The sequence below is a fragment of the Xiphophorus hellerii genome, chromosome 10, assembly GCF_003331165.1.
Source record: "Xiphophorus hellerii strain 12219 chromosome 10, Xiphophorus_hellerii-4.1, whole genome shotgun sequence".
NCBI lineage: Eukaryota > Metazoa > Chordata > Actinopteri > Cyprinodontiformes > Poeciliidae > Xiphophorus > Xiphophorus hellerii.
The window spans coordinates 8704681-8717068 of record NC_045681.1 but is presented as its reverse complement, the minus strand read 5'-3'; the positions used below and the strand labels follow the sequence as shown (position 1 = coordinate 8717068).

Below are 12388 nucleotides of genomic sequence, written 5' to 3'. Positions count from 1 at the left end.
TAAACTACCAGCAAATATTTACCGTAGCGTCTGCTCTTTTATTTTATATCTACAGATACGCGTTCGTCTTCGCGCTAAACTTGGCGTTAATTAGTTCTTCTCCGCTACAGCAGAGTGGGTTTGCGCGACATCTAAGGAAGACGATGTATATGTTTTAAAAGAGATTGTGAATGTAATATATGGGAGTCGAGAGTTGAAGCTGAAAAAATATGGGGCTGACGATACATAACTGAGAGAAGCGGTGTTAACTTGTATTCCCCTGCTGAACGTCTTTTCTTCCTCCGGGCTCTTACTATTTCTCCTCCTGGGGAGGCATTTGATAGTTAACGGTGATAAACGTGACGTTAATAATTCCACTTTTTCTTCTTATTATAATTATTTTATCAACAAATTGTGTGCATTTATAACCCTTCTTGTACGTCATGCAGTTTGAACGTTAAATATCTTACAGGAGGAGGAAATATAAAGAAACCGAACAAGGATAAAGACGCGACAGCTTGGGTACATTTTTATTTATGTTGATTTTATTGTGCTATGTAGCGCTACCTGGAAGTGCTAAAATAAATTAAACGCGTTCCGCTTTAAGTCAGTGCGTTTTTATGCAAACAAATGATCGATTTAACAAACAGCCAATTAAAGTCTAAAATGATCCAAATCACTTTCAAGTGTAACCAACTGTTTCAAGGAGGAATCCGAGTAAAGGTGGGCCGATGTTAAACGCCGCGCAAATGAGGTTAAATATTTATTCCAGCCGGTTTACGTACGTTACCACGCGTTTGTAACTTATTAACAACCCTTTTATGTCCACTTAAGCCGTAAAATTCGGCGTTTTTTACGAGCGTTTAGAGGTGAGTGCTATCGATTCATCACCAGAGGCACCTTAAGAGGCGGGTTAACAGAGTGAAGTGACAGATCACACAGCCAGTGACGTGCCTCTCGGAGTGAGCTCATACATAAAGATTGACGTGCGCTTTATCAAACCAGGGATCGGATCTCGCCTTTACAGCCAATATTGAAGTTGCTAGGGAGGGCGCATTAGCGTTAGGTGAGGTTTAATGAGACTCCATTGGATTGTAATCAGCGTCATGTCGGATTCATGTAAACTACAACATTGTAACAAAATGGCGACCGCTAGTTTAGGTGACATCGGGGGTAAAGCTGGCAGCACTTGACGTTTAACAGCCCAACTCGGCGGAGCGCGACTCACGGGGGTTTGTTACGCAGCTATTACTGCTTTTCTTCTCCTTTCTTCGGATAAACGGCTCCGTGGGGGGGTAAACATGGTGTCGGAGCAGCTGTCAGGATGTGAGCATTGATTATACGGGTGTCATTAAGGCTCGCGCTGATCTGGTTGCTCGTTTGTCGAGCTGTCAAAAAGTGTCGCGCGGACATCTAACGGTTAAAACTTTGGCTTGTTGTTCTGCTTTCTCCATTTTATGTATTTTTAAACCACACACTTAACGCAGTTGTGTTTTATTTTGTTTTCTAAAATAACGCGCTGTTGAAATAAATGTAAACTTTCGAAGGAATCTCAAACCGAAAATATGGATCTGTCGAAGACAGCGAGCAGTTTTCCACAGGTCATGAGAAGTTTCTAGATAGCTGTCATAGTGTGAATGACTTGCCCTTTTTATTTGAGAAAACGGTCTCTTTTGAATTGGACATCTGGTTTGGTGTGCGGATTATGGTGTCAGACTACGGATTAAGTCACTTTGATTTCCTTAGCAGCAGCCATGACAGCGCCTGCATCTGTTTTTATCCATCTGTTTCTCGTGTGTTAGCACATCTTTAAAAAGTCCTGCATTCCTTAGCTGTAACCTTTTTATACTACATGGCTGGTGTTAATGTTTAGAAATCAGGGCATCTGATGTGCTTGTTTTATTCATACCTAACATAACATGTTATGATCACCAGCCCCTTGCAAAAGTATTCACACCCCTGGAACATCTCCATATTTTCTCAGCAACCACAAGATTTAATATATTTTCAATGGTGAATTGTTTCTGTTGTGAACCAATGCAAAGTGGTGCATACTTGTGAAGTGGAGGGAAAGTGATGCATGCTTTTCATTTTTTATACAAATAAAAATCTGTATGTAAAGTATGCTATTCAATTGTGCTCAAATTTTATAAATCTGGAAAATTAAATGTTTGCACATTCTTCAAAATATCTTAAGTCATATGTGATAAACAACAATTTCCATTGATTCTCTTTTAGACTTAGATCCAGACTTTGACTAAACCATTTGAAGGCATGACATTGCTTTAACCTAAGTGACTCAATGGTTTCTCAGGTTGTGTTAGGGGTAGTTGTCCTGCTGAAATTTGAACCTCAGCCTCAGTCAGAAGTCTTTTGCAGCTTCTAACAGGTGTTTTACCAGGAATGCTCTATATACTTGCTTATTTCATTGCTTTATCAACTCTCATCAGCTTCCCAGTCCCTATTGAATAAAATCAGCATGATGCTGCCACTACCCCGAGGGGTTTTTGTCCAGGCTAATATGCAGTTCTTGATTTCCGCTGCACAGTTTTTCACACAGTCCAAGAAGAAAAATGTGCTCTCATCTGACCAAAGAACCACATGTTTACAGTGTCCCTAAATGGCTTGTGAAACAGTGCAGACAGTATTTTTATGGCTTTCTGTCAACAATGACTTTCTTTTTGCTACTCACCTATAAAGGCCAGATTTGTGATGTGCACAACGAATATTGTTTTTATAACATGACCCTGGTTTGAACTTCTCAAAAACCGTAACTTAACCTGGCTGGTGTGTTCCTTGTTTTGTGGTTCACTAATGTTCTCTAACAAACATCCAAAACCTGTTAGATTACACTACAATCAGGTGTACTCTATTTATTAATTAGGAAACCTCTGAAGCCAGTTTATTGCACTGCATTGTATTTAGTGCTGTCACAATAAAGCACACTTATAGATTTGTATACATAAAAAGTTTTGAACACTTTTAAATTTCTACCATTTAACTATTATGTACTACTTTGTGTTGGTTTGTCACCAATCAGTTTATAGCTGATTTATACCAAACATACCATAGCTGTGAATATTGTGCATATTGTGAATAGTAATTAAATTGCCTCAATATTCATTTGTTTTTCTGTTTTCTTTTGCAGATTTGATCTCGGATTTTAATACAGACCTATTCCAGGTCATGTGATACCTACACCAGTGTGGAATTTACTCGTGCCAACTTTTCCTCAAGCTCACCCTTGGAACCTGAGGACATATTTCTGGATGCTTTTGTGGAACCTAACTTCCTGACCTTTTACCTAAGGATGTGGATGTACCTCGCTTTCGGCTGCAGAAAGAGGGAATCTTTATGGATCACGTTTCTGTGAGGCTTATTGTTCAACCATGGTAAAACTTGCAAACCCTCTCTACACGGAGTGGATTCTCGAAGCAATACAGAAAATTAAGAGGCAAAAGCAGAGGCCTTCTGAGGAGCGAATTTGTCATGCGGTGTCCACGTTGCATGGACTGGACAAGAAGATCGTCCTTGAGCAGTTGGAATTAAGTGTTCATGATGGCTCTGTCCTTAAGGTTACAAATAAAGGAAGCGCCTCCTACAAGGACCCAGGAAACCCTGGAAGAATCGGATCAATATTGCCTGCAAATGCACCTTTGCCGTCAAAGGAATCTATATGGAATTCAAGTGATCTGCGCCATATCGATTGGAATAAAATACTCAGGAGGGCCATCGAGGGTCTGGATGATACCCATGGCTCTTCACTTAAGAACATTGAGCGATATCTGAGGAATCAGGACGATCTGTCAGAAGTTGTTGATAATTCCGCTTTCCGTCAGAGGTTGCGGCTAGCCGCTAAGCGGTCAGTCAACAATGGCAGGCTGTTAAAAAACGGCCCTCGGTATAAACTCAGCCATGGCAGCGTGGAGGGAAGGAACCCCAGGTGTCCAAGTGCTTCCCCCTTGGTCCTGTCATCAGTGACACTCCTCCCTCATGAGCGCGAGCAGGTATACACACCTTGACCTTTGCACTCTCACTCATTTACTTCAAGGTAAAAAGCTTTAAAAAAATTTTTTTCAACAGTTTGTTAATTTTTCAGTGATGCAAAGAGCAGTATCCCTAAAGGACAGGGACATTTATGAGTCTTTGAAGTAAGGTTATGTTTAAAAAAAAATGCGAACAGCTAAAATCTTACTTGCAGTACAGGAGTCTTTTGGTTCAACTCCAGATTAGTAGGTCCAAGTGGGTAAAGCGAGGAGGGTCTGTGCATCCTGAAAAAGTCTTAAATTCAACTATCTAAAGTCAAGGCCTAAAATATTCATTAAAAAAGTTAAGTTGGCCTTAAACATGTGAATCACAGATCTTAAATTTTGCGGTGGCAATACTATTAAATCGCTCATATTCAGTGTAGTTTTTTTCTCATCAGACTTTTCCATCAGGCAAATGTTTGTGTCACTTTTGAGTCACTTCTTCATTGTGTTGTGTGACTCGAGGTGGTTGAGACTACTGGTAGCTATCAGCTAATTTACACTTGCTAGCTAGCAAATGTATATTAGCAGCTATGTTAGGAGGAATTATTGGTTCTGGTTCCTGGAGTGGAAATGGAGGGAAGAGAAAAACTAGCTATCTAAAATAAAAGGCTAGCAAGCTTGCTTTTTTGCCTCTGTCAAAGGTTAAGTGGAAATTTGTCACCAGTAGGGTGGACGACGTTCATCTTCGCCATTGGATCACTTCTGTTGCCAACCCAAACGATGCTACATTCATTCTATGCAAAAAAAAAGGACTAAAGAAGTCTTAAATTTGGTGAAATTGGTGAAACCTGCGGAAACAATGAGTGAGAGAGGTGGCCAAGACCAAAACTGGCTTTTATTGTCTTGAAACAACTTCAGCCCACTTCCGAGAGAAGATGGGGGTCAGAATGGATGCACCACCAATAATCAACCTGAGAGCTTAACATTTAAAGCATACTTATCAGTGGGGGTGACTACCTCATGTAAAAGTAAAACTCTTCCTCTGGAATCTTTGAGCCACTGCTGCTTTGAGCTGTACCACAGGGAAGAAGTGTTCTCTTTAAGGGTTAGGTTAGTGTCATGAAACCAGCAACCAATAAAAAAAATATGACAGCCATATTTAAAGCTCCTGAGTTAGCTTTGATTTTCACCTGCCTAATTGAAGACAAAAAAGCAAGAAAACCACTGAGCTTCAAAATTAATACAAAGTTAATTAGCATTGGTGAATTGGAACATGAGCTCACATTCTATTTCCTGCTGGCATTTGTCATGGAGTTTGATTTGATGAATGCACCGCATAGAACAGCCCTTACAGCTGATATGTGATGCTAGCTGCATAAATGCCATCTTCGATTCAGTGCTTAGACGCTGCCGGTCTTTTAAAAATTAGGTTATTGAATCCTCCTCTAATCATAGTGTTGAACTGCCTCTTGTAGCTGTGCTGGTGCTGATTAGAGTTTAGCTGCTTATGAAATGTTCACAACCACAGGATATTGCTTAAAGCAGCATGAATAAATGAAGTTGATGATAATGGGCTAGTTGTTTGAAGTCACATTAGGATAAAAGTGTGATCTATGTAATCTAGTACTGATAAAATTCACACATTTTTGCTGGTTTTCGGCTGTGGAAACCAAGCTACTTCTTTTTCTTGATTGAACCAGTTGACCACTGACAGTAACTATATAAACTACCACAGCATTTTGGGGGATTTTTAAAATGGTAGAGGTCCTCTTCAGTCTTGGACCTCTACCAACCTTTGATCTAACCAACCTTTACCTTCAGCTTCAAGGTCTAGCTAATCTTAATTTGTACTTAACAAAGATACTAAAGCAGCTATACATGGAAGGTAGGATTACCGATGCTACAATCTGAACAAATCTGGTCCACAAGGGATGATGTGGTGCAGGTTTAGATGTTTCCCTGCTCAAACACAGCTGACTTAAATGAGGGGATCATTAGCAAGCAGCTGCACAACTTCAAAACAGGCTTAGGGTTTAATTTAATGATTTGAATCAGGTGTTGGAGCAGGGGCACATCTAAAATTTTTAGGACGTGCTTTTGAGGACCAAATTGGCCCACCTTTGTTTCGAAATCAAGTAAAAAATATTTAGAGCAATGCCCATTGCTTTCTATTTGTCTTGCTAGTTTTTGATAAAGTCTCACATAAAAGCAAGCGTCCATGACATCACATAATACAGCTGCTCAGATTTCTTTTCTCCTTATTTCTGTTTTAAACCAAATTCCCCCTTCAGAGGTGTTTATTGTTACCTGCTGATCAGCTTGACTCATGTGCCTCTTGTGATGTCATCCACCCAAATACAAGCAAAGAAGAATTATTTTTAACAAAACCTGACTTTAAACGTCTTGAACTTTCCCTTTTAAAATGCACTGCAAGGTTGTGAAAGGTAAGTTGTTTTTTTTTTCCAAAATTAATTTAAAGCCTGGATAGAGTTTTTTTCTTTGTAGGAATTTCACTATTAAAGCCTTAATATTTGGGGCTTAAGCCTAAGAGTTAAAACAAACAATGCCATTTAGAGTCCATCCTTTTACGTCTGTGTTGCTAGTTCCATAACAAGAGAGCTTGGATAATCAGAAAGTCATGCTGACAGTGTGTGTGGTAGGCAGTCTGCAGTGGTCTTCCCATAGGTTATGCAACCCTATCCTAATGACCTTAAAGGATGGGACTGACTTGTCTTACGAGCTGCAATAGAACAGCTATTTTATTGGTAATTTGTAGGGGGCATGAGAATGTGTTGAGTAAGGAACCCGGAGTGCTCTCTGACTGCATGCAGCTGTTATGAGCTTCGTGCAAACAAACATGCCAGAGGGAGGAAATAAGAACCTGACAAACAAACTTCCAGGTTAGCATCGATACCACTGCTTTCACCTCCTCCTGTGTTTCTTTTTCTGATGCCTTGCAATATGAAACGTCCCAGAAATGGCAGCACTTATGTTAATTGCAATGTGATTTGTAGTTTTTGATGGAAAACGGTTGTCGTTTTGCAGCTTCTATTAAGCGCAATGTGCAGTCGTCTGGTTTGTTGTGGAGGCTTTTAACGTATCTCGTGTTGGGGCTTATCGAGATTAAGCGCGGTCTCATGCTTTATGCACAAGTTGTGCAGCTGAAGTGGTGAGCTGCATCAGGCAACAGAGATGTCACCTCACTCCCCGGCAGTTTCGCAGTGAATAATCAGGAAGCGACACCTTGATACTGCAGCCACAACTGTGACTGTTGTCTGTGGTCAGGCCAAAAGTGAAACCGAGAAGTGCTACAGAGACACTGTGTCCTGCGACGGCTCTCAGGAAGGGCCCCACTGTTTTCCATTTGGAAAATTTCAACCCCTCGCTCCCGGCCCTTGATGACATCACCTCACCAGTTCAGGTTTAACATTTACTTCAAAGGATGAGACGTTTCTGCCTGCTTAGCTGTTAAGGCGCAATGAAAGAGAGAGCGTGTGTGTGCGTGCTGATAATGAGAGATACTTTGAGGTTAAAAAAAGAGCAGTCTTGGTTTTAGAGTTTATTAGATTCTGAAGAGACTCTGGCAGGAACAAAGACAAGGAATGAGTGTTTTTTTTTTTTCCCTGCTGTGTTATGCAACCACTTGAGCTCCCTCTCGCTCTACCAGCAGTGTTCTAATAGGACCCCACCCCCTCACTCAGGACAGCCTGCTCTTTTGAAGCAGCATAATTTCCTGTAATGTTCTTAATTTAGAATCCCCAAGTAAATCATCAGCATCTCTACAGCTGTGTTTATTTTTTGCATTTTAGCCTCTTATAAATTGCAAATTGCTATTGATTATAATCACTAGAGCAAAAAAAAAAAAATCCTCATGGAAATGAATCTAGTTCCTGGGTTAGACTTCATCGCTCAGTGCATGTTATGATCCTCTGTTTGGAAATGTTACTGCATTGTCAGTTTGCTTGCTCATTTTGTTGTAACTCAAAAATATAAAACATGCATTTTTGCAACATGAATTAATCAATCAAACAAAGATCAGAATCAGCCAATTGATTTCCCTATCTACTTTTTGAATGCATAACAACTAACTAAAATTTTGTTCCATAAATGTATCAACTGAGAGGATGTACTTTGAACTTTTAACAAAAGTCAGATATTTTCTGTTCTATTCCAAACTACTACTTTGGAGGAGATGCTGTAGCTAATGTTCTTACATGTGTTGTTTCCCTCTTATGTTGTTGTTTATACATGGGGTAACATGAGATTATCAGAGTATGGTGGTCTTGGGTAAAGTACAATGATTTCACTCTTTGTAGAATAACTAAAATATATGTTTTATATTAACTGGGCTATCTGTTGCAGTATAAAACCTGCAGTCAACTGCTTTCCAAACTTATCACTCGTAGCTTGCCAACTGTTTTGAAGCAGTGTCATATGATCCTGCTTAGTTTCCACAAGATGGTCTGTTTTAATGAGCAGGAGTGTTTGCAAAGAGTTGAATTTCTCTTTCTTGTTTATGAAGTAAAAGTATAGTTTCTCTTTTTAGGCCAGCTGACAGGCAGCGGGCACCAACAATTGGAAGAAAGGGAGTGCTTCATTAATCTGCACTCGATAAGCCAGAAAAAACTCAAGTCGCTCTGGCTCTTTCTCCAACAACTCATTAAAAGCACTGCAAAACATTGAAGTGGTATGATGAAAAGGTTCGTAGTATTGAAACGGAATAGTGTCGGTATGCTGAACAACCCATGTCTAGTTGGTTAGAGTAAAACGTGTTTTTTTTTATGTTTGTCAAATCTGCATGAATTGCTGTCGACCGTTGAAGTGTTTTTACCACAAATTGAGTGAAATCATGTAATAAGAATGCCAAACAGTCTTCCGTAGCAATTGAACAGTTATTTACAGTTTAAATAACTGTAAAACTCAATTGAGTCCAATAAATTTTATTATAAGTATTTTTATCAAGCAGTCACAAATTTTTGTGGACTTTCCTCTTTTCCAGTCGCTTCTGGTTCACCTAATGCCCCAGATATTGACCTGGCAGGTTGGAAAATAGAGCAATCATCGACGTGGAAGTAAACTACTTCCCCTCTCTACAACAACACATTGATGGAGCCAGGAACAATGACCAAACGGCCTCTGCTTCCCACCCCCCAGGGCATCATTTGGATGGTGTGACAGATTAAAATAAAAGTGCTCCAGCTCCTCCTACTTTGTGTGTATTGACATAAATGAAATGACAAATAAAATGTCCACCTCTGTGTGATTGAGGGGAGGCCAGCTCAAGGTCAGCACTGGGGTAGATTTGAAAGATGCAAATTTGGTTTGACTCAGGATGCTGATCTGCGTCATAGAAACCAGGAACTAATTATGGGCATCCCCAGAGTGCCATTCAGAGCTGTAGTCAGTTGGTAAGGCCTTAGTGTGTAAACTGATGATGAGGTGGGTTATTTATGGTCACACCCAGAGATTGTTATTTTCCATTATGAACTTCCTCCCAGTAGTCTGTTTGCTGCTCCACTTGAGCCGTTTATGTTTGATCTTGATTTCCACATATGATCGGTTACGTTTAGAACGCTCCTGTGTTAACTTATGACACTAAGTTTCCTTTACCTTCCTTCATTCTGAGTGATCAATGGGGAGAAATCCTCCTAAACCTTGAGCTCATATTTTACTTCTGAACTGTGCTATAAGCCCTTAAATGAGTGTTTGTTCTGAGACTTGCAACATTTACAGTGGATCACGGCAGTAACAATGAGAGCATGTTATATTATTGAGGTAATTTGATTACATGCTGGTTAATCCTTTCAGACTCGAGTGCAAGCTTTAAGAATTGGATTAAGCCCTTAAACTATGATTACCAAGATCACTTACACATTCAGATGTAATGGATAAAAGGAGGTGGATCTCAAACGCAGCATTTCTCTGAGGATGAAAGCCATTTATTATTCATTTCTAGTCTGTGAGAACTCCTCTCTTTTTTTCCATTTTCTGAGCTTCTGCTTTCAGATGATATTTTTGCCACTGTTTTATTAAACCCACAGACTAGTTTTATCCTCTTTGACTCAACTGGAGATAATACTACAGTCATTTCTTAAAGTTCACTTCGAAACATGCTAATAGCCACTTCCTATTCATGTGTTTTAAATAGTTTCTTTCTGTTCTTTTTCTCCACTCAGCTCCGGGTCGACCCCATCCCAATATGCAGTTTCTGTCTCGGGACAAAGGAGTCAAATCGGGACAAGCGGCCGGAAGAGCTGCTGTCCTGTGCAGACTGTGGAAGCAGTGGTAAGCGAGCTTCTGTAACGCTTCATTGAGCAAATGTTTTCAAAATCATTGCTTTCTGTTACAGACACTAAAGTGATGTTAAAGTAGCACAAAAACTGGAATTGGAGTGGATTAGAGGTGGGAAAAATGTTCGGAATATTATTGTGGTGTTAAAGAAACCAGTAAATTTTAGCAGTATACACTTTGATTTGCAAAAGTATTCACATCAATTGAACATTTTCACATATTGTCAGGTAGTTGTAGTTGTGATATAAAAAGTGAAAGAAAGCATATTTTCAAAGTATTTTCCTAAAAATAAAAATTGAAAAGCATCAGAGAAAACACTTTAAAGAACAACTTTTTTGCTCCTTATGGGCTTTTTATATCTAGAACCAATCAAAGTCAGATTTGATGGATAGTGTTTCTGACCAGAAGTGTTCTAGACATGGTGCTGCCATCACATCCAACTATTTTACATAAAAGCCAGATTTGTACCATTCAAGAGTAAAAGTTGTTCTGTTGACTGATTCTCCAATCAGAGCTTTAGATCTCTGTAGTGAAGTTCAACGGGTTTTAATGCTTTGTATGCCATAACTTATATAAAGCTGAAACATTTTCCAAAAACCAGCAAATATTCTAAAGGACCTGCTGAGAGTATACCCAGTTTCACACAAAAACGACCTTCAAACAAAACATGGTTGTCCTCAAATATAAACAACCAACAATGCATAGAAGCAATTATTTTAGACTTGCCTCAGTTTTGAAGTTTTATTATAGCAAAAAGAATTTATTATACAATGACTGAAGCAGACATTGTTTTAGCCGTGAGTTTGAAATGATTGACGACACACTGAAGCAAAAATTGTGTTGGCCTCATAAAAAGTAGTATCCTGCTTGAAGATTTATTTAGAAAGTTGCCATGTAAGCAAACTTTCCTTTTCTTTTTTGTCATCACTGAGCATACAACCATCTTACTAAAGTCAACTTTATGGAAACTGTAAGTGTTTAAATGGACTGGTGGGTTTGTGTTTAGAATCGGTGTAGCGTTACATTGCGGACGGATAATTGACTCATCTGGTGCGAGCTAAGAAGTCACAGCTTCTGGCGATACTGAAAGGCTAATTAAATCATGTAGTGCAAATGTAATACATGATAAAACTCCCCCCAAAATATGTACATTCTGCCATTTTCTAAAGGCCAACTTTTTTAACATATTCAGTGTGATTTATATATATTTACAGATGCAAATTTGTTTTACTCTGCTTGACTTTTCTCTAACATTTAAGATGGTGAAATGATAGCCCTTATTAAAAGTCAGATAAATGGTGACTGTTTTTTTTTTTTTTTTTTCATTCATTTTTATTGTATTTAATGAAGTCTTTCTGGATTGGTTGAACAAACAGATGGATTTAGACAATTTGGCATGGAATGCAATCTGGAAATCCATCTTATTTAAATTCCCTTTTTTTTCTTTACTTATCCAAACATCCCCCAAAAAAATCTAACTTTGCGAATTGCATGCAAGTCAAGCAGGAGTAAAACTATTCCAGGTGACTGTCAAAGTCCAAAATCAATACAAGTCATTTTTTCTCCGGTACAGGTTGTGGAGTAGAACGTCCCAATTATGGCCCCGTTCCTGCCTCACAGCAGATTGTTGGTATTCCTTTTAGTGGTCCTTTGTTCCCGTAAAATTACCTCAACCAAGGAGTCATTTATGTTTGAACAATTATTTTAAATGCCGTAAGGAATTGTTCTCCCTGTGACATTTTTATAGCTCAAATTTGACAGAGCGCCGTCGAGGTGGTTTTCATTAACCACTTTTAGTGTACACAAATTGTGCTCTCACTGTAAAACAGCTGTTTTACAACCATGAGAGGGAGCAGCGTGAGAGAGACGGCGAGCTTTTTACATGACTTTCATGGATCGCCTTCCATTAGAAAGAGCTCTGCTGCTGTTTCTGCCTCATTAAGATCAAATTATCTGTAATTAGCAGCTCAGATGTTTGATCATACTGTTTTTAGGCAGAAGTAGCCTGAAGAAGAGAGAGTGGTGCGGACACACAGGCACACCATTGTTTTTATGATTTTTGGTGTTAATGTTTAACTTTAATGTGTGAAAGATGGAAAACGATAGCTGTTGCTTGTTGACTCAGCCTGCGCTGGTAGAAGCATGTG

At 39.2% G+C, this 12388-nt stretch overlaps 1 protein-coding gene across 4 annotated transcripts in view; it reads left to right on the top strand.

The window, feature by feature from the left end:
• The window catches only part of kat6b (K(lysine) acetyltransferase 6B), a 30834-nt gene that overhangs the window by 498 nt on the left and 17948 nt on the right, over positions 1 to 12388 (top strand). For 2 of the 4 annotated variants that reach the window (XM_032574436.1, XM_032574440.1), the window contains exons 2-3: positions 3128 to 3986; positions 10127 to 10235. In XM_032574436.1, coding sequence (XP_032430327.1) covers positions 3369 to 3986; positions 10127 to 10235 — 727 coding nt within the window. In that variant the 5' untranslated portion in view covers positions 3128 to 3368. Of the gene's footprint in view, positions 1 to 18; positions 1212 to 1284; positions 1306 to 3127; positions 3987 to 10126; positions 10236 to 12388 lie in introns of those variants that run through there. The other 2 variants (XM_032574437.1, XM_032574438.1) reach the window with 2 other exon arrangements.